Source organism: Thunnus maccoyii, chromosome 18 (assembly GCF_910596095.1).
Source record: "Thunnus maccoyii chromosome 18, fThuMac1.1, whole genome shotgun sequence".
NCBI lineage: Eukaryota > Metazoa > Chordata > Actinopteri > Scombriformes > Scombridae > Thunnus > Thunnus maccoyii.
The window spans coordinates 21,670,256-21,693,444 of NC_056550.1; the positions used below are offsets into that span (position 1 = coordinate 21,670,256).

The 23,189-nt window shown below is 41.3% G+C and overlaps 1 protein-coding gene across 4 annotated transcripts in view; it reads left to right on the plus strand.

The window, feature by feature from the left end:
- Window positions 1–18,379, plus strand: part of znf385c (zinc finger protein 385C) — a 124,473-nt gene extending 106,094 nt beyond the window's left edge. For 3 of the 4 annotated variants that reach the window (XM_042394030.1, XM_042394031.1, XM_042394033.1), the window contains 6 exons: window positions 3,735–3,954; window positions 10,913–11,281; window positions 11,439–11,626; window positions 13,023–13,121; window positions 13,675–13,764; window positions 15,157–18,379. In XM_042394030.1, the coding sequence (XP_042249964.1) occupies window positions 3,735–3,954; window positions 10,913–11,281; window positions 11,439–11,626; window positions 13,023–13,121; window positions 13,675–13,764; window positions 15,157–15,387 (1,197 nt within the window). In that variant the 3' untranslated portion in view covers window positions 15,388–18,379. The remainder of the gene's footprint in view (window positions 1–3,734; window positions 3,955–10,912; window positions 11,282–11,438; window positions 11,627–13,022; window positions 13,122–13,674; window positions 13,765–15,156) is intronic. The other variant, XM_042394032.1, reaches the window with a different exon arrangement.
- Window positions 18,380–23,189: the final 4,810 nt, after the last annotated feature.

Genomic DNA, 23,189 nt, shown 5'->3' on the forward strand with positions numbered 1-23,189 from the left:
CCTTTCTACAAATATAGGTACCTTTTTAAATCAAAAGTTAGTTGGGTTTTTTTCTAGTTTTCTGTGTATGAAATTTTGTTGGATTTTCTTTTCAGTGAAATCTGTGTGTGTGTGTGTGTGTGTGTGTGTGTGTGTGTGTGTGTGTGTGTGTGTGTCTGTTGTTTTGGTATGAGGGATTAGACAGCAGGGAGTGCTGCCATTTATCAGCAAAGAGCAGAAACAATCAGCAGCCCCAACAGGAAGCAGCATTCTCGACTCCTCGTCCCATTTTTCCCATCCTTGCCACCTCTAGTGCACTCGCACAAATACACACACACACACACACACACACACACACACACACACACACACACACACACACACACACACACATATTCTGTACACATACAAACATGCACACTATCTCTCTCTCCCTCTCTCTCTCTATATCACACACTCACACACACACACACACACACACACACACACACACAGAGGCAAATATCTCATGACATTTAATGCATACTCACATAAACAAATAGATTAATAGTCCAGAAAGCCTTAAGATATCTCAGGTCTGGGCGCAGTAAAACAAACACACACACACACATACACACATACACACACACTTTTTTTTTTGGACTCCATCTTCAAAGAAGGGCTGAGGCACAGGAGACAGGGAGCTGAGGGGGGGGAGAGGAGACACAGACGTGCTCTTCACACACTAGAGCAAATCCCATTCCCTGCCTTCGCACATTGACTTAAAGAGGAGTGTCAGGTCTGACTGTAGCTTTATCTGTCTCTCTGAGACTATGAATACTTTCCTAACACTTCCATGCACCCTCCTCAGAGTTTGCTCAGATATTATACCAAGTTATCCTTATGCATAATGCTCAAAGGGGAGATAAGTAAGGTTCCTCTGCTGCTCAATATAGCACAAATTGACCTTAAAGAGCTATTTGAGACAAGCTGGAAATTTTTGTTTTTACTGACCTCCAGCGGATTAAATCTGACCTTGTTGAACAAGGCTCAACTTTTGCTGGAACGCAGCGTGACTTGCCAACCAAATATATACACTTTCTTGAAAGAATACTTTTTTTTAACAAGAACACCATATCTCAAGTGTTTTCCTCGCAATCGTCCAAACGAAAAATTAAATGATTGCTGCTGTAATAACTTTCCACAGCTGTAAAATCCATAATATTGTAAACAGCTGTGCGGTGTTTTGGTGTCTGATTATCCTTCAAACTCATGGATCTGTGACTCTCAGTTTTGCTTTGTGGATTGTATTTCATATCTCACTTATATTTATTTGATGTAGGGCTGTTTTCGGTCTTAACACCAATTTAATATCACACCATAACTTTTGAATGGCCCAAATGTTCTCTAGTTGTCTAAGTTTTTCAGCCTTTCTGCTATAAAACTAAAATGCCCTGTTCAACCAAAAAAAAATAAAAGGAAAGGCAACATATTTTTGCACGGTGAGGTGGACCATCAGATATAGCTGTCACATACTTTATTTATTGTTTATTTGATGACTAGCAACACTGTAGGATGCTCCCTTAAAAATATTCTTCTTTATTACATATTAGATGGTGTAATAGACTCTTCATCAGGTAGAGGCAAGAGGTTGTTTGAGTGTTTATGCAATCCCTAGACGTTGAAAGATTGCCCTTTTAATATTAATTACTGTATAGATGGAAGATGTCTAAAATTGCTAAATAATATATTGGCCATTTTTGGTATTTGGGTCTGGAAACAATCGAGTTAATTGGAGTGGATGATTCTATTTTTTCAGCACGTCTTATACTCTTGCACCTGCTAAATTTTTTACCATATTACAAATTTTACATTGTTGAAACAGAATAGAACATAATTGGGCTTCATTTATTTATTGCACAGTGCAGTGAAAAAAATCCCAGACACATCTGTGACTGGCAATTTTGGTAAAAACCCTTTTTTTTTTTTTTTTGACATCCATCCATATTGTTCATGACTTCAGGCCCTGCTATTCATCAGCTTGCACAATCAACAGAGGCAGCTCAGTGATTGTTAAATTAAGCAAACCAACTGGAAAATCCGCTTAATTTTTCATGTTTTTGTTGTTATTTTTGCTACAAGCTAGTAGTTATTGGGGAGAGATGATTCAACATCTCAACACCTCAATGTTTACTTTAATCACTGGACAATAAGGAATCCCTTAGAAGAGAAGTGTATCTCCCTGTAGTCCTGCTGCTTGGGGTGGTGATGTGAAAACCAAAGCTCATTTCACACCTTGTCCCTCTGCCTCCACTGAGACTCAATTGGATGGAGAGACTGGTGGTGGGGAAGGCGCTGGCTGAATTCGTCACATCACGCTAATCTCTGAAGCCTTTTCACAGCAGATCAGTCACATGATGCGCTGAGGTATTAGAGTTGTTTTTACAGATGCTTTGACAGCCACATTATTTATAGGCTTCCATTATATTGCACCATGAGGCTCGCTAATGTGAAGTGTACATGGTTAACTCTTGCTGGTGTTTACACAGAGCTAACACATGAGACTGTATGTCTCATGGTGTACTGTGTGTGTGTATCTGTGCGCTAACACCCCACCAGCAGTAATCATTTTATTGCTTATGGGATGCAATGTATTGTTGATGCTCAGATAATCAGAGAAATCCATATTGCGCCTTCAATAAAAGAGTCTTCCAGTGTTTGCAACTCTCTTTGTCATTTCTGCATGGATGTATTCCTCACTTAGGAGTCCTTCAAAGCATCGTCCAGTCTCTTCACTCAGGTTGTTTGGTGCCTGAGGATTTGCATGATTTATTTCTCAAAGAAGCGTTAAGTGGTTGAGGGCTCGGAAAGAAGCATCGCTGTCTTACAGGAATAGCTGCACCGCATCTTACGCTACATGTCAAAACAAACGAAATTTAAACTTAATCATTATTTCTTAATCCACACATTTGTAAAACATTGAGGGTACATACTATGGAAATAGTCCATGTTATTGAGTATTGTGGACATGCAGGTTTTTCACACTTTGGATATGATTTAAAACAAAACTCCTTATTTAATCATGGCTGTTCTGTTTTTATTGAATGTACGTGGGTTCTAGTTCTGCTCCTTCTCTCTATAACTGTCTTATCCAGGCCAGGAGCTGATGAGAGCTGATTCCCCGAGGTTGTTTTAGCTTTTAATGAGTGATCTCTGTATTGATTTCCCTGCTATTCCTATGTATCCAGGCTTGTTCTGACAACAGGGGCTTTGTTCTTGGATTTGAACGGGGCCGTGAGAACGTGAAGGTACATCGCGATCCACCCAGACGGATATGTGCGTGAACGTGTTTAATTGCTGCCTCGCAATCAGTCGGAATGTTTTTGCTTTTGATTGTGGGTTTGTGTGCTCGTGAATGCGCCGTGAGTGCTCAAATGTGTGTGATATTAGTATGTATTGCCACATGTGTCTAGGATTTGCAGAGGCTGACTCTCATAGTGCACAATAATTGGGTAGTTGTGGAGATGGGATCCTCTCTCTTGTTGCATATTACACATGCAATTATACCTCTGGCCTCCCAATGTGCCAGCGCTGTTATCAGGTGGAAACAGACTCTCCTCCTTGCAGCTTGTGTATGTCTGCGAGGGAGCAAATATTCAGGCGCACATTTTAACATTTATTGCACGTGGGCTCTACTTTTCAGCAGATAATGCATTGAGTGAAACACTCCTTTCTGCCTCTCTATGCTAACCTGGTTTCCTCTCATTTTCCTGCAGAACCAAGCAGAGGCCCACTATAAGGGCCACAAGCACGCCCGGAAGCTTAAAGCCATGGAGGCCCAGAAGAACAGGCAACGACGAGCCGGGGAAGCCTTATCCGCAGGAAGGGAGAGAGAACGAGACAGAGACCGGGAACGAGACCGGGACAGGAGCAAGACGGTTACGTCTGAGGCAGCTCTCCCTGCGCTCATGGATACAAGCTTAGTGGAGGGAACAAGTACGTAAACTGACAGAGAAACTGGAAGAAGGCTATAGCACAAGCATGCTATTTGTAACCAATCCTTCTCCGCCCCTCTCCACCTTCTTGATGATCGCTCTATCACGCTTCAGTTCCTTACGTCCTCTAATTCCCCCTTTCACTCCATATCATCTTTATAAAATCCCCTCCACCAGTCCTCCTCTTCATCCTCACATCACTGACAGCTTCCACCCTCCTCCACCATATGTTGGCCTCCCTTATCGCCCTCTCTCTCTCTCTGCGCCATTGTGTTATACTCTGAGATTACATCTTCTGTACACCTTATCCCTCACCTCTCTCCGTCCTATCCCCTCCGCGTTTCTCTTCATTCAAACCTCAGCAATTTAAACCCACATATCCCTGGCAAACCTCTCTGACCTGGCCTTCTGTCCTTGTGCTTTGTGATGGATGGAGGGCTCTGAAGCTGCGGGATTGTGGGATGTCTAGGAGCAGGAGATGTTGTGTAAATAAAGGGGCCGGCTGAGATCGATTGGAGCCTCTCAGGGGTCGTTTTTACCCCCTTTGCCTCTTAATTTCCACTGCTTGACTCCCCTCTTGCTCCCTCTTGCTCTCTACTATCTATCTCGGTTGGAGAGGGTAGTTGTGGAACCAGAATTGGTGTATTTGTGCAGCATGAAAAGAATGACACATCATGCTAGCTGAATTTAGAGGAGCAAAATAGTGGTGAGAGAGTTTTTATTTGTGGGGCTGTCAAAGTTGAAAGAAATCAAAGGCACTCGTCTTCTCTTACAAAAAGTTTGAATGTTTTCACATTTGTGGTATAAACATAGACATTTTATATAGAAAGATGGAGTGCGTTGGTTTCTTTCAGCTGAATATGAATGTTGACTTTTCCACGAGACAAGGCTGCAACTTTAGCTTGAAGAGCATGAATTGCTCCGATGGCATTTTGACAGCAGACTGAACCCATTACCTTCTCATGTTGCACTTGTCTGGGTCCACACTTTTCATTTATCCATCCGAGGTGATGGGACTGGAGGAGCGGTAGAGCAGTTTCCCCCCCCCCTCTCTTTTCTACTTTCTTACTTCATCCTCCCCTCCACTTCCTCTGCCCCAGAGAAGATCACTATCTGAGGAGAATTTCAAAATGCGCTTGGATGCTAGATTGAATATCAGAGAAGAGATATGAAGGTTTGGGGAAAGAGGGGAGACAGTTTGTGCTTTATCCCCGCTCATAGACATAATCGTGTGCACGTGGACACATACACACACACGCGCGCACACTTTTCTGCCTTGAGCACTAAGAGTCTCCTTCAGAAAGGAGAAAGTGGACAAAAGACTGGGGGCCTGATAACGCTCTCATCAAATCTCATTTTAATATTCCGCCGTTGCAAAGGAGAGCTCTGAAAAGGGGGAAGCAGCAGCAGAGACGAAACGAGATGATGAATGGAAAATGAAAGATAAGATTAAATGAATGAAGGAGACAGACAGAGAGAGAGAGAGAGAAAGAGGGAGGAATAAGGGAGAAGGAGCATGGCGGAGGGGGTCAGTGGGGAGTAGATAAGTCATAGCTAGTTTTTATGCTGTGAATAATTTTACAGTTCCAAGGCAATTTCGTGAGGAGGAACACTCTTTAATAAGCCCAATTGTGTGATTGGCCTAATGTGAAATTGAAATGCAGCAGTGCGAGCCAGTGGTGGCACGCACCACAATGCCAACCTGTAATGAAATAGCGCTCCAAATTAACACTCTATGAAATGAGTTATGTCTGCCACGAAGCCGAAGGCTGGTGGGGAGCTGTCTGAGGGTAATGCCCACATTGTCTGCCATCAGGAACCAATAACGCATCTGTCGGCTGTTCCTCTAAACAGTCTGTCTGGCTCAGAATAAACAGACATCCTCTAGGCCTACAAGGTCATCCTCCACAGGTCCATTAGAATACCTTCTAATGCACATTTAGACACAGGAGGCCACTACCATTCATATACCACCTTTTGACCGTGAAGTGCTGGAGGGAGTTCGAAGTGCACTTTTTCTAATGTACACAAGAACAAATGGCTCACAAAATGGCTGTCCAAGTGTATTTGGGTGTGGAGTGATCGAAGTAATGCAACAAAATGAGACATAACAACAAAATGAAGAAAACTAGCAAAACACACCATAGATTTAATAGCAATATGGCAGAGCCAGACACAAACAAAAGACTTTAAACGGGATGTATCTTGCGCATTTCCAGGAGTATATTTATATCCTGGGGCTCTACCAGTATATCTTTGTATGATTTACAGTTAAAAAAACTCCTTATTTATCTTATACTGGCTCTTTATGCAGCCCCACATTTCAGCCTTTGTCTGAGACAGATTGTTTTAGCTCCTGTCTCTTTAAGGCCCCCCTCCCGATGAGCCCACTCAGTTTTGATTGGTTAGCTCCCGGAAACTGCATCTCGGCCGACTTTCAGCGGCTCCAGAGGCTACGTAAACAATCAGTATTAGTATGATTTTTCCTCGTCTGTGCATGTTTGAGCCCAAATCTGATCTGAAATATGTGACTGGACAATTCAAACAACATGTGGAACAACCTTAACAACAAAAACTACCAATGCGCGGCCGTTTGTGGGTATTCGCGAACAATCCAATGTCGTCACGAGGAGGAAGTAGAGGTAACATTGCAAATGAAGCATTCAGAGCAGGCTGAAGTCCTGGCCATGGCCTGACCATGTTTGACATAGACATCAGACACCATAACAGTATAGAAATAACAAAAAATCACAAAAAGCATATGTCCCCTTTAAAGTACCAACACAACCTCTATACCAATGGGGATTTCAGTTTAACTACTTTTCTCAATTCCATCAATTGTCCTGTGTTGCCTGGCACAAACTTTTTTGCCTATAAATTCTATCACATTACAGTAAAACTCTCTTGCTTTCTACAGGTATTCTGTCTCTTGGGTTACCGCAACAATTTGTACCATAAAGTCAGGGACGATCAGAGACAACATTTTCAATCTTAGAAAGGGATTAATCAATGCTTGTAAACCATGTCCCGCACCAACAAGGGGAGGGAGTGGGTAGACGGCGAGTGAGCAAGTGAGAGAGACAGAGGGCCCGCATCAATCGTGACAAGCATCAATCACCCTCAGCTTTGATTGACTGCTGTTGAAACGTCTTCGCAGGGACTCTCTCTGTCACCACAGTAATGATGATTTAAAGCAAGGATTTTCTTACTCCAGGGAAGTTGTTTATGTTCTGAGGCTGCCTTGGATCACTGCTCGGTGTGTGTGTATGTGCATGTGAGTGTGATTCATATTAATTTGCTGTTTGGCTGTGGTTAAAGTTCTCAGCAGATCAATCTGATGAATAGCAATCTCTTCAGATGTGTTTACTCTCTAAAAGCCTGTCACATTAAATTGGACTGTTAAAAGGAAAACTTTGCCGATTTGCAACCAACATTGTATCATTACAATGTTGGTAGTATATCCAAATGAACAATATTTAACTTCCTTCCATGTTGCCTGCACCCAGGGGTCCCTGCTCATTTGCTGGCAAAAATTTAACTTTATACTTTGGAGATCTGGCTCAGACTACAAACGACGTTTCTGCATTTTCTGTAGTGATGCCTTCAAGGACAGTAAAATGTGGGTTTCCCCAAACACTCCTGTCTACAATGTTACGCTAGCGATAGGGAAAAGCAGACACTAAAATATCATACTACTAAATACTTGAAGAAAACTAGTTTCATGATACAAGGCTGAATATTGTACTGCGTAATCAGACACAACAGGGTATGAAGGGAAAGCGACCACCAGAGCTAAGCTAACAGCTGTACCCTGACATACAAAGTTCAGCTGCTGAGTTTCTCCAGGATTCCTAACACTAACACTAACAAACAACTAGCTCTATGATATAATGTCGGAGCAGAGACGCACCGTGGAATCAGACACAACAGAGTGTGGAGAACAAAACGTCCACTGGAGCTACGTTACAGTGGCAGATGAGAGAGAGTCGCTTCAACCGGGGTAGCTTTGCAGTATCGACAGTTCAACAGTTGCCCGTCTGGTGAGGATGGTCAAAAAGAAGGGAGAGAAAACAGAAAACTCCACGTTTCAACAAACTTTGCGGTGCTTTGGTAAACCTGACTTTGTTTTCTGACAGATTATGATATTGGACTTTAACTCTGAGTACAGAACAGCACAACAGTGACTGTGTGTTATCTGTAATTTATGCAGCTGCATTCAGCTTTGAGCACAATTCCTCATCGTCCAAAACGATAAAAGAAACAGTGTTTGGTTGCAGTTTTTCACCCTTTCATCTGTGATTATTTTCCAAACCAAACTGAAATGTAGACAGCAGACTAGACAGCACCGGTACATATATCCAGACTTGATGAGGTGAAACGTTTTGTGAATGAAAATAAGCCTCAGTTAAGAGATCTAACGCTGCTCACTAACTTTATCAATGAAACTTTGTCTCTGTACTCACTGCCTGCGTCCTGTAAACACACCGTGAGTAGCTGATAGAACGAGACCATGTGCGAAGCATTCTGGTTGTTTTAGGATTCCCCCTTAAGAGTGTTATGGAGAATATCAAGCTTTTTTCTCAGTTTTCTCTAGTCATAGGCACAGATTTCAAAAATAATTCCACATTTCTACTACATAGGTGACCCAATTTTAAGAAATCATCATTTTCACAGCAGTGAATTTTCCCTTTAAAATGTGGATTAAATTCTTTTCAAGTTAAATAAAACTGGTGATTGCCTGCACAACATTGATCCAAACATCCATAATTCACTGCCGTATAGTTCTACTCCAGAGAGTCTCTGCTGGCACTGCCAATATGCTGGCCTTTGGTCTGACAGTTTGCCAATCTCGGTGGAAATGTCTGCCATCTTATCGTCGTCTGGGGGACGACTGAAGATGGAAGTTGGACGACTGAATGATAGAAAGGAGGCATTTTTTTAACAGGGCAGATGCTGAGAGAGCCCTGGTACTTATCAAAGGTTTTATTTATTTCACAAGATTTTTTTCCCCAGTGTGCTTCAAATCACCAGCTCTTCCTATTACTTTGGATTCTGGCTGCAATTGAGGATTATTTCCATGATCTCATCATCAAAGTCCTGGACCCCCACTGACTTTATCCCACCCATGGACGCTACAAATTATATTAACGTAAAATCTCATAATCCTATATTTTGCACATCTGTGATTTTTGGTCTAATATGGCACATTACATTAACACAATTGTTATTATTACTATCATTATTGTTATTACCTGTAGCAACTCTTCTCACTTAGAATATATTTTACATATTTGTTATTGTAAATTTCTTTCTTTCTTTTTTAGATTATTTAATTTTGTGTATATTTTGGCTGTCATGCACCACAACACAGAGGCTAATTCCTTGTATGTGAACACCTACTTGATATTTTTCTGATTCTGATGATCAATTCATGCAGTATGTCAGTTATTTTATGATTAATCATTTCATTTAGTCTATAAAATGTCAGAACATTGCAAGTAACTTCTTCAGTAAATCACATTTACTGAGGAACCCAGACATTTGAGAGGTGGGAACCAGACAATGTTTGGCGTTTTTGCTAGCTGAATTAATGAAATTTTTGGTTGATCAGCTTTCATTTTTGGCCTTGCTTTCAACAGGATTCACTGGTGATTTGGCCATTCAAGTTTGAAGTGTGCTTTTTTTAAAAATTAGGCTAAATGAAACTCAGCAGGCTTATCTGAAATTACTCCCTGCTGAATGTGGTCCTTCATGATCCGAGCCTTTGGATTTGCAGAGGGCTTTGAATCCCACCAGCCTCCACGTCTTCCTGTGTAAGGTGCCTGCTAAATCCATTGATCAGTATCGCTCGCCTCTAGACACTTCTCAGGTGGCCCTGTCTTTCACATAAGCTCAGGATCATACCCACCCCCGCCCCCTACAGAGGAGCGCCAATCCCCCAGGGGTCACTCTCATTACAGCGAGGGGACTGTCTAATCTTGCTCCTATATAGGTTCTTTTTCTTTAGCGGGAATGAGAGAGGAAGACCCTTATCTCCAATGATGAATTTACTCTTGGACGTAAAAGGGAAAATCAATGGAGCACAGTTGCATTGTGGAGGGTTGTGAATGTGTGTGCGGGTGGGGGAAATGGAGATATTCAGCGAGCGTAGCACACAGTGCTCAGGGGTGAAGTGTGCGACTCCCTTGGGAGGGCAATGGGGTGAAGGGGAGATGTGTAATGGAACTCCAGTGACTTATCAGCCAGGCCTGGCAGTCGATGGGTTTGTTTATATTGACTGAGACTCTGGGTCCACTTGATATTTGAATAGTGAGGGAGAGTAAAGGAGAGGGAAGAGAAAGAAGAGGAGAGAGAGAGAGGGGATGAAGAGAGAGAGAGAGAGGAGGGAGGAGGGAGGGGGGGAGGGCGATTTGCCTAAACCACCACTAATCAAGTCTGTTCCACATGGTTTAAAACAAAGGCTGCTACTATATCAGAAAAGCCACAAAGCCAGCACTTGAAAAGCACTCTTGATGTTGGCTGCAATATTGTATTAAAAGTGAAATGCTAGAGCGCCCTGGTAGCTGAATGGTTACTGCACACATAATGTCCCTGGCTCGATTCCAGCCAGGGATCCTTCTTGCATGTCATACCCATCTCTCTTTCTTGTTGTTTCCTGTTTACCTCTTCACTGCCCACTATCCAATAAAGGCAAAAATGAAATGTGGAAAAAGTGAAATGCTTTTGGAGATAAATTCTGCCGACTTTATATTTGCACTCAGATGTTAAGTCAATCTACAAAGTGTTTTGCTGATTTTTCTTATTTAGTCGGGCTCATTGCTTTTTTTATCAGACAACATCCTGCTCTGTTGGGTTTTACTAACTGTAATGGAAAAAGCTTTACTTGTATCTACAATAAGCTACTGCTGAATGAACCATAGTTTGCTAACATTCTCCTTTATTGCTACCTTTTAATGCAGGTCTTCAGTCTGATCTAGAACCAGCCAACCTGGAGGCGAAGCTTGAGGAGAGTCCCAGGAGCTCAGTTATGCTGACGCCAGTATCAGAGATTTCTTCTGTGGAGCTGGTCACCCTCTCCCCTCCTCAGATTTCCCCTTCCTCACAGCTTTCTGAGATTGCCTCTGACACCAGTGCTCCTGAAGTCCCAGAAGCCACTGAGGCTGCGGGCCTGACCACTGAGTCAAGCAGCCATGCAGATACGTCCAGCACAAATGGGGACGCACGTCCAGATGAGGACAAGGACCCCAAGAAGAGCAAAGCTCACCTCCATTGTCCTGTCTGTAAAGTCACAGTAAACTCAGTCTCCCAACTGGAAGCACATAACAGCGGTAAGAGCATAGCTTGACTCGGAAGCTTGCACTTTTATCTTCAAAACACTAATTTTATATTTGCAATCGATTTTTGGTTGGTTGTAGTCAGATAAAGGCCTGTAATATATGATTTGTACTACAACAAACCTGGCTATTGTCATGCTCTCCCCACCAGGTACAAAGCACAAACTGATGCTGGAAGGTCACAGCGTCCTGCCGCGACGCAGGGGGAAGGTGGTGGCAGCTCGTGCGGGCTGCAAGAGCAAGAGGCTCGGCAGCAAAGGCAGCGTCGGGGTGCCCAGCAAGAACTTCCAGTGTGAAGTGTGTGAGATCTTTGTGAACTCTGAGACCCAGCTGAGCCAGGTGAGGGTCAAACGCAACATGGATATTCAAGTTATATTGCACATAAATATATAGTTGAGTGTTTAATGTATTATTTATATTGTAGGTGTTAGATATTCCATTGTGCCCTGTTAGAAGATGTAAGGTACAAATGAACACATATGGAGTAACTCTTCAACCTTTCACAAACAAAACTTAGGATCACATTGACTCACTTGTTGAACTTTTAACACCACAAACGACATCAAAAGTTTTTCACTGTAAAGTGGCAGAGCAGGAGTATGAAACAGCAAGAACTATGACTCAGAGACTTCACTATCCTTCTTGTGCTGTATGAAATGAAAGATGAGGAGAGAAGCGGGGGTTTGGAGAAGTCCTGCAGATTTGTCAAGGCATACTAAGTAAGAGTGCTGCTAACCTGACAGGGTTGTATTCAAAAGGGCATAGAGGTACTGTTGACTCTGCAGGGAAAAGCACTCTAGCCCAATCACGTCAGGTGGTGGAGAAAATGTTGCATATAATTACCTCACCTTCACAGACAGATGATGCGGCCACAGAATTAATCAGAAAACAGAACTGCCTGCACATAGTTAGCAATTAACTTACACATCAAGAGACCGATATTACACATTAAACTTCGACCAGACTGACCTCTGATGCACAGTTATAAAAGTGAGCACAAATGATGTCTATTTAAAGTGTTAAACATGAATTATGAGATTTTAAAGACATTACTTAATCCAAAAGACCATTTCAACATCACCTTGACGGTAGAAATGTGTGTGTGCTTAAATCAAAGCAGCAGTTTCATTTACAGCCACATGAATGAAGCCATTGAAAGCAGGTTGCGAGTGCAGAATACATTCAAGCAGCAGCTATTTTTCCGCATTAGACAGATATCATCTGAAGCTTTAACTAACTGCAAAGCTCTTCACTGAGCAGGGATGTATTTACCACTCATTATTGCAAGCTACTAATGCCTGCTGTATTTAATTTTCTGGTTACATTGGCATCAAACCATGTTGGGAAAGTAATTTCTCCCCCTTTGATGTTCATTAAATACTACATCTGAGTGAAGGGATTGTCTTGGAAACTTTGCCTATGCTGGAGTGGAATGTGGAAAAGATACAGGATATGCTGGCATGTGTGAGCACCCAGGCTGCTTTAGCCTTAAATGCATTCCAGTGGACTTATATAAACATCCCCTATCCCAGGGGGACATAAGCCTGTTAGTACTTCAGCCAGAGAAGGAAATAGTGTGGCAGTGGTAGAAAGTAATGTGATGTAATTTCAGTGCACTTCAGTCAAACTCAATGTGTATCCATTATTAATTCAGCAGATAACATTTGAAGTTGTTCCACTGTGGTACAACAGATGCTTGTTAGCTCGCTAATGGTATTTCTGCTGGTCTCGACAGCACATGAATAGCAGAAGGCACAAGGATAGGCTGGCCGGAAAACCACCCAAACCCAAATTTACCCCCCACAGCAAGAGCCAGCCAAGCTCCAGCTTAGCGGTAAGTCTCAGCATAAAGACACAGACAAACAAAACACTGTCACGCAAATATGCGTGCATACACACACACTCAAGGAAGACAAACAAAACATAATTGCCTTTCTCTTACAGAGGATATGCTTGAACATGCCGCGCACATGCGCCAACATTGGAATAAATTCAGTCTAGCTTGTAAACTAATGCATTTTTAAACACCCGTTTTAATTTATCTCTGTTACAGTTAACTGATTTGACCCCAGCCCTGACAGACATACAGTAAAACCCAGACACACACAGATCTCATTACATTGCGCTTCGGGGCTTCTATTTCTCAGTGAGGCAGCATGCGTGTGTGCCTGTGCTGTCATAGAGGTTAAGCACACTGTTGTACTCAGTGAGTCCCCTACCCCTGAGACAGGTCTAAAATAGTCCTGCTCTCCCCCACTGACCAGCTCTGACAACAGCAGCCTGAATCAGCACTCCAGATTAATCACTTCTCTGCTCCTGTCATATACACACCTCCCCATCTCTCCTTCTCTCCATACTCCTTCTCCTCCTCCTCCTCCATCCTACAGAACGTGAGATGGAGTGGCTATGCAGGCGTGGCTGTGTCTGCCATGAAGAAAGCATTCAGCCAGTACAACCTCACCTCCCTCTCCTCGCAGGTCAGTGGCAGGAGAGGCAGAGACTGGGGTTGGATTGGAGGGCGAGAGCTTCAGCTGGCTAAACTTTAGGCCTGGCCATGGGCAGGGGACTGAGCAGAGATAATGAAGAAGTTATGTTTATATTAAAGGGATAGTTCAGTTGTTTTTTTACATGTTACTTGTTTTACTCACTGGTGGTGTTGTTATCAATGCATGGGCCTGAGCTCAGTCTTGATCCCAGAAAACTAACAGCTTCTTGGACAGACATCAGAAAAGTTTTTATTGCTGTTTTCACAAGACTTATAAAACATTTTAATCTTCCTCAACAATATACAACATCCTCCTCTCACACCTCTCTGTATCATGGAACTATTTTGTTTATTGAATAGCTCCATGACCCGAACAGGTCTGCAAGCTAAGTGGAAGATTGCAAATTGCACTTACAAGCAATACTTAATCAAAAATCTATCTTTTACATATCAAATATTTACCCCATATAAAGTTAGCTCTGAAAAGTTTGTAGTTTTCTGCTTCATGGAAGAGGTAGTCTGCTTGGATCTGCTTAGTTACATTGGATTAAAATTGGCATTGGTGATTAACAGCAAGTTTTAAAACATTTTATCTGCATGGTCAGTATATAATACTACTAAATACGCCACAAGAAGGCAACAGTGCAACACAAAAGTGGTGTATTTATCTGTGCTGTTGGGAAACTAATACCAAAGCTGAAAACAGCTGCAGTCCTCTGTGAATAAGCAAACTGAAAACTGAGTAAACTTTTCAGAGGCACCTACAGGCCTATAGGTGGTGAGTATTTGATTTAAAAAAAAAAAGGGCTTGAGAGCAGAGATGTGGTTTAAAATGTTTTTGTTAAAGTTTTTGGCTGCTGACTGGCATCACAGGGTCTGTAGAGATTGCACAGAGAAGCCGACCTGTGGGTTGGAAATGGAAAAGAAAAAAACACACTAATATATTAACGAAATGTGAACAAGTATAAAGGAAACAGCGATGTGAATGTCTCCAAAAGTTCCCCTTGTGCAAATTTGCCTTCGTGCAGTCCAGAGCAGCATGTTCCAGCCTTAAGCTGCATCATTATCATGGCCAGTGAGTAAATCTTACCTCTTAAGGTTAAAAAATCAGAGCAATCCTGTTAACATTAGAGAGCTTAGAGAGTTAGAGCTTTATGTATTTCTGTCTGTCTGATGAGTGTTCATGCAAGAAGATATCAGAAATCCAGGTCTGTCTGGTATTTAGTGTGGAGCAATGTATGAGCACACATTACTCCACAGACTAGGTACTGCAGCTACGTGTTGAAACAAGGGCAATGAGTTTGGGAAACATGTTTGCCCAGTAAACATGCCCTCATTGTGTTCTTCTCTCACTTCTCACCGTTCCCCCTCCTGTCTTCTCCAGACCAAACTGGCCTTGCAGAAGCAGCTGACCAAGAGCTTGACAACTGGCTTCCTGCCCAGTCCCCTCACCCCGCCAACTCTGTGCACAGTGGCGACTAACCCACTGGCTCTGCGCCACCCAGTGGGCACCACCACGTTCATCCAGACCCCCTTCCTGGGCCCTGCACTGTTCCGGCCTGCCCCGGGGCCGCTGCGGGCCACACACACACCCATCATCTTCTCTCCCTACTAAAGACTTGACCCACTTCCCATTTGAGCTCCACCCCTGTCCCTTAACCAAACCCCAGGCCCTCCTTTAGTGTGACCCATATGACAAAGGCCACACGCAAACTATGCAGCCCACCTGACTTAAGATGGAGAGAGTGCACAAGTCCCGATGCTCAGTAGGCCACGAGGCCTGAGAGCTGTTCCTATCATAAAGGCCAAGATCCCCCATCATGCCTTCTTTCTGCTCTTCTTATCATGACCTAAGGAGCAGGACAGGCCTCCAGACAGTGACTGGTGCACAGAGGCCGCTTTTATAGCCATTTCATGGGTCAACATGGTTTGGATTCTGGATATTATTGTGTAATTTATTAGAGAACAAATATAGACAAGTCTAGATGTATGTTTAGTGTGGTTGCCACAAAATAAGGTCCCTTTACTTGATGCTCTTTTAAAACATTTTTAACTTATTGGTTTTGGGGGTTTTATGAAAGTTGGGATGATAGTAGGTCATTAAAGCAACAACTGTCTGGACAAGTACACCTTCTCAACTTTAAACATTTAAAGGACAAATGTGAGTCCTCATTGTGGGCTGTATGTGGACCTATAACTACATATTGTATGTCCATTATGTTAAAACCACATTAGCACCATTTTGCACCTCCAGCCCTTTCCGCAACACTGTTTCCCCAAGCCCTTAACTTGTACGATTAAAACATTTCTTTCTCTCTCTCACTGAGTCACAGCCATAGTCATAGCCCTCCAGATTTTGTTCCCTCCCTGTATCCCCAGGATTAAGCACTCATTAAGGTCTAGAAAAGGTCAGCTTGTCAACTTGACTTTGTTTCAATTTGCAAATCTGTCTTCAGAGTGATTTTTTTTCTGCTCCAGTACATCATTCATGCAATGCAGCTTGAACATTATGTTCTCGCCAAGCTAGCAGCACAAAAACATTTTTGCAACTATGGATGTCTTACATTGCAAAATGCCATTATTTCTTTCCCCCTGTGACTGCTCTTTTTCTTTTTACTCCTCCCTCACTTCACCCTGCTGTCGTCACCTCGTCGTTACCCTTGATTTACTCTGGTAAGCATGAGATGATGAGGAGCAGGGAAACTCCCAACTCACGTGCACAGAATCACAAAACACAATGGATGACCTGAAGACTTGATGGTATTTCAGAGCTCAATGAAAAGTTTGGATGACAGTGGGTGGGGAGGCTGCTCAGCAAGTACTTGATTGACATCCTGTTGCAGTGTGTGAGTACAGCGTGGGAGGGAACAAAGCACAGTGCCATGGCAACCACATTAAAAGCACCTTAAAACTAATATACTTACAAAAGCAATGAAAATTGTGTTGATATTCATCTTTTTTTGCTCTAGGTGTATGTTTTTGCAATCCCATGTCAGTTTCGGTGAGAATTTTGCTTTGGAAAAAAAAAAAACAATCAGGTGAGAATTATCACATTGTGGTTTATCAATGACAAATCTCACATTTAAAGCAATACATTCAGTATGTTTATGTTTATTATGTGTTTTCAGTGTGTCAATGGCTTTATCTATTCTATACTGTACACACCTGTAACAATGTATTATGTACTCCAACTCCAACCAAGGGCCAACTCTGAATTGTCAGCAAAGAGTCATTTGAAATGATGGGCTATCCTGATGGTGCTGCCCTTGATGTTTGATGCTCATGGTCAGTCTCCACATGTTGTGACTCTGGGCTGAGCTGTTCCATTTATAGCTGCTGTTCGCACTGCGGAGAGGGTGCTTCAGCACCGTATGACATTGCTGTTTCACTTTTTAGTGGAGCAGGGGAACTTTTTGTATGACTTCCACTGAGGAAAAAACAATGTTAACGTCAGAGACATAGAAGTGTTTGGGATAAGTGTCACAAGTGCAACATCAACTGTCATATTACTGTTCATGCCCGTGTGCTGTATCAACCAACCGCCCACGCACCTAGGATATCAACTGACATTCAACCCTCCCTCCGCCAAAACAGACTGTTGGCAAGGTCCCATAAGGACTCGGAGCCCACACATCACCCTTCCTTCAACACTCATACCAAATCATGTTCTCTTAAATTACAGTAATGGAGCAAATCCTATGCATTTTTCATTGTGCAATATGTATAGTTGTCTGTGATGCAGCAGTGCCATCTGTCGTGAAAACCCTGTAATTGCCATTCAGTACTAGTGCTTCTATAAAACCTTTGATCCTATATACATTTCTGTTTAAGGACCCCCCTCCCTCCCCCAGTCATTTTGGAATAAGCGAAACCGCCAGGTCTCCTCCGCCATACTGATGTGATTCTCCCCAGTCGCACTACTCAGTGAACCAGCCAGCCTTTAATCTTCACTGTTTGTTTGTTTCTATTGCTCAGTGGGAACTCTGACCTAAAGAACTGAAACTTTCTTAAAATAAAGAATCTAGAGAAGGCAAAGTATATGTAGAAAAATAGAATAACTATAGAAATTTTATCAGAGTTGCTATTGTTATCTGTATCATAAAGAACTGCTATCATAGAGGAGAGTAGATTATGTTATTGTAGACTCTGTACGGCATACAGGGAAAGGAAAAATGCTTTGCTTTTTTTTTGTTTGTTTGTTTATTTACATGGTTTTACCAACATGTTTTTTTTAAGTACAAGAGAAAATATTTAAAACAAAATTTTTTTGAGTGACCTTTTATTTCCTTGTTGACGGTGACTGAATTAATAATTCAAGGCCTTTATCGACAATATCCTAAAGTCACATTAGCCAGGCCTTCTCAGGGGTGACAGGTTGAGCAAATACTAACATGACCATCCATTCAGGGTATCCCTCCATAGCTCTAGAGAGCAGGAAACACTGTACGCATGGATGGACTGACAAAAAAAATACAAAAAATACACAAAAAAACAGTGCTGTACCATAGAGAGGACAAGGGATGGATTTTGGAAAATAAAGCTTTTAGAACTTGTAAAAAAAAAAATGTTTTTGTAATGATTATGCAAATATCTATGTGTGCTTGTGTGTGTGTGTGTATGCACTTTTCCTGCTTCATGGGTAAAAATGAAAAACAGCAGCAACCCAGAAGGCAGTGCTTTGATTCAGATTGATATTTGAACAATAATATTATGTGTGTGGGTGTGTGAGGGGAAAAAAAATAGACAGAAAACTCAGGCAGATGATTGCTAATGAATAAACAGTGACAACACGAATGCTCAGATTTCCATGAAGATGCACAAAATTGCACTTGCAATCTTTCTGTGATCAATTTCTGTATAAACATATTATTGATTAATCAGTCAGCCAAGGTGAGCATATCCAGCTCCACCTCAGGAAGTAGCCTGCTGAAATGAAAAAGAAAAAAAAGACACAGAAAAGGGATTTTATATGTGATCCTGAGTTTGCAGATGCAGGGTCCACTGGCTTCTCTGAATGTGCACAACACCCTCACAGCATCTGTTCATGTGGCAACCCACAGCCACTCATTTTCCAGCCATTTCAGGAAACAACTCATGACAGCAGGACTGGTGTTTAGCCAAGAGAGACCGGTGAAAGCAAATGGAAACAAGTTAAAGCCACCGTGTCTGAGCTCTGGTGCATCTGTGGCACGCAGAGGGAGTGATAGAATAATATACCTGAGTGGCTGATGTGGTTTAGAGACAGGCTACTAATCTCCTTTATTTTCCGATGATTCTCCACAGATGGCCGATGCAGAGCACATTGTGCTGCAGAAAGATTTGGTACTAAACAATGAATCCTCCTGGATTGTGGAGCAGGCCTGCTGACTGCTGTACTCAATATCTTCTATGTGTTTTTCCAACATAATACAGTCTTTTTGCCTGTGTCTGAAACTGAGCAGAGTCTGCGTCAGTCTCTGGACTCTTAAAATGTGATGAGATGTGACTCAGTGCTTTTATCTATCACACTGTAATCTTGTCTTTAGTTCAGTTGGCTCTGTTTTAATTTTCCAGTTTTCTTATTTATTTGAAGGAAAGCCCTTGGATTATACGTTGATGTTGTCCTCTACACCCCAGGCCATCGTGCCAGCATATCCTTTGTGGAAACAGTAGATAAGCACAACATCAAGTCCAGCACCTCCCGTGGTGCCAATCAAAGCAAAGCCATCGGATTCTCAGCACTTACGAAAGCCAGTGATATGGCAGAAGGACATGATGACCTTGCTAAGCTGTGACACCGGTGTATCCGATGTATTGATCCATTATCTTATCTGACTGCTCTCCGTGGAGGGAGTGACACCTTTATCTCCTGTTGTGGTGGTCAGCTGCTCCTTCAGTCAAGAGTCACCTCATATAGTCATAACTTCAGGTGACAGCAAAAGGCTGATTTCAAATTATTTATATGATATAGAATATAGTCTAGTCTATAAAATGTCTGAAAATAATGAAAAATGCCGGGTATAATTTCTTAGAGCCCAACATCTTTAATGTCTTGTTTGGTCTAATCAACAGTCCAAAATACAAAGTTATTCAGTTTTCTATCATGTACGACACAATTAAAGCTTCAAATCCTCACATTTGAGAAGCAGCAACAAGCAAATGTTTGGCATTTTTCCCTAAAAATGACTAAAACGGTTATTCAATTATCAAAACAGATGCAGATTAATTTTCTGTCAATCAGCTTATCGATAAATCGACTAATCGTTGCAGCTCTAATTTAAATTTTGAAGAGCGGGAAGGTCATTACTACAGTCAGGAACTTATGTCATAACAATAATTACCTCTGTTTTTATAGTATTTGTTGTTACAAAAAGGTATTATTATGTACAGTAGCAAAGAATGATGTAAGCAGTAATCAAGTAAAAAGAACTGCTAATTATGTAGTTATTATGATAAAAGCAATCAACCTCAAATGCATTTCAGTCAGTAATGTGCTTATAGGTAAAGTAATAATACAGTATTTATTCATGATACTTGCAGTAGGTTATTTATTTATTGTGTATTAGTTTGTAAGCCATACCTATGCTACAATTATCTGGTAAACACAAGCTAATTATCAATCCTATTATATTATTATATATAAGTCACTGCAGGTAAGTTCCCTTTTTTATACTCAGCACATATAGTTACCCTTTTATATAAGCAACTACTGCAGAATTATCAAGAAAATACTATTACTGCATGTATTATGGTGTTATTTATAATTAAGGGTAAAAAAAAAAAGGCAAAGAAAGATGAGAGAAAGAGACGGAGTTGAGTTAGTTGTGCAGTAGAATGAATCATTTTGTTCTTCAGCTTCCACTGTGCCTTTATTCAGTCTTTTAATTGAGCTTAAATTGTCTTTCTATTGATTGGTGGAAGACAATCTGTCAGCATGTTCCTCTGGATAATGTCAAATGTGTCAAACAGCTTCAACATAGCCGGCGAATGTGCAAACACACAGTGTGGTTTAGCACGTAAGCAATAACTAACATCCAAATTTTGCACAGTTCAGAATTACCTTAAACTTGACTTATCCCACGTTAAATCAACCAGTGCTTTCAGGACAAATGATCTGCCTCAGATGCTCGTGGGCATCCAGCATGACGACTAACATTTGACATTACTGATGGCTTAAGGGCAGCTGATATTTCCAGCCCACAGAGAAGCCTGATACCACAGAGAATAAAGGTGGCACTGCCATTTAAACCGTATGTGTTCACTGCTGCGTGGAATTGTTTTGTTAATCTGACACTTCATGATGGTTGCATCGTGACTGCAGGAAAGAGGGTCAATGCCGCAGCTTCCAGTCTGTTTTCTCTTCACAAAGAAAAAAAAACAAGGGGGGATAAAATGTTATCTAGTTTATGGGTTCCCTGGGAGAGCTGCAGTCATGAGACTCACTGTCATGCAACAGTAAAAGAGTATTACTAGTAGCAACACAAGGGCATTGCCTTGTTGCCCTGTGACTGTGACAAGCAAGTGGAAATTTCTATTTTGTGGTCAGTGTAGTCTAAAGGAAGAAGACGGTTCATAAATCACACAGGCAAGTGATAAATCGATCCCTCTGTCTGCCTCACTCAGTGTTTATTTCTCATTTTGTGTTGTGATTCTTCCTTTTCAGTATTTTTTTTATGAGGGTCAATACATCCATGGAGCCATTACACAGAAAGGCTTTGACAGGAGAACATATTAACAGCTTACGGGAGTCTGTTCCTCACCGTTTGAACTCTCAGAGACATAAAATTAACACCACCATGTGCTGCCAGTGTGAATGTGTGATACAATAACTGAACCGCTGTGAGTGAAGTAACGTTGGCGCACTGGCTTCTAGTCATTAAAAAGAACATGATTGAAATGAGATGGTACATGATTGCACCCTCTGGGGAAACTAAGGTGAGTGTAATATCATTTCATAATGTTCCACTTGAGGTTTTCTCATTATCTTGCATTAACCTCCCCAGTCAACATGCCAGTCTGGAGCTAGCAGATCATTTCCTCTTCCTTAACATCTCTGACCTTGTCTGAATGGTATCGTTTTCATTACGACGTCCAAACTGGAACATAAGATAGCCATTGCAACAATTGATAAATTAGACTTCTTTTTTTTTTGACAGAGATAAAATACCAGACTAATTAATGTTCCGGTAACTCCCTTATATGATTTTCAACCAATTTTCTTGGTTGCAGAAACCGTATACTGCAAAATTTGGAGAGCTGTGCACAGATCATTGTGGATACCTGAACGCAACACTGCTTCAGTGATTGCACTGATGGAAAAAAAAAAATCAGTAGTCAGCACAAACTGTAACCCAGCATGTCTATTAATCAGTGAATCACTGGCACAGCAGGGGATCAAACCCCCTGAACATGTTTGTCATGAATATTTCACTTTAGTGTGTTTTATGATTTGCATTCTGTTGGAACAAAAAAACATCACATCACAAGCTGAAGGCAGTTTAATGCCTATTTCCCCCATGGTCTTTTATTTCTGTTTGACTTCGAAACTGGTATGAAACTGAATTTATTCATCAGTGTTTTTCTTTCAAGGGAGACAAAAAATAAATACATTTTAAATAAAATGCTGACTGTAAATCCTCCAACATGACAAAAGTTGGTAACAAACACATCATAGTTTTTATTGTTTGATAAATAACGGTGTCAAACTATTTGACATGACACAGAAATAAAAACTATATATAGTGATTAATCTTATCACTCATCACTTATCAAAATGATGTTTATAGTCATGTTAGGAAAAAATGCTAATGTGTGTTCATAATATGCACTTTATTATCAGAACATATGAACCCCCTGCAATATAAATAACTGCCATGTAATAAATAAATAAATACTACCTTTCTAGTGGTAACAGGGTCTCCACATTCTTCAGTGGGATTAATACATATATTCAGATTATTATTATCATTATTTAGAGGTATCAGTGAAGGCATCCACCTCACTTAACAATGGACAGTAATTCATTGTAGCATCTTTATTATTGTTTATTGGAAGTGTGTAGTATTGATTCTACCTTGATGAGTGTTGCAGTTACTGACTTTGACCACTGGGGGGCAGTAAACAGATATTAACAGGGTTAGTTTACTGTCAACTTAGTGTCAACGGCGTCACACAAAGTGCAAATATCAAGAATTTGTTATTAATATCAGTATGAACAGCTCGTTATTAGTGTTATTATTATTAGAAATAACAACAGTAACATCAGTATTGGTAATAATTATTGGTATCATTCATAAAGACCTGTTTTAACAACGGTTTTCTAGTGTGGAGCACTAGATATAATGAGTAAAAATGAATCTATTCAATCTTTTGAGGATTTTAAACTATTTCTTTGTATTTCTTTTATTTGTTATTTATTTTACTTATTTTTATTTTCGG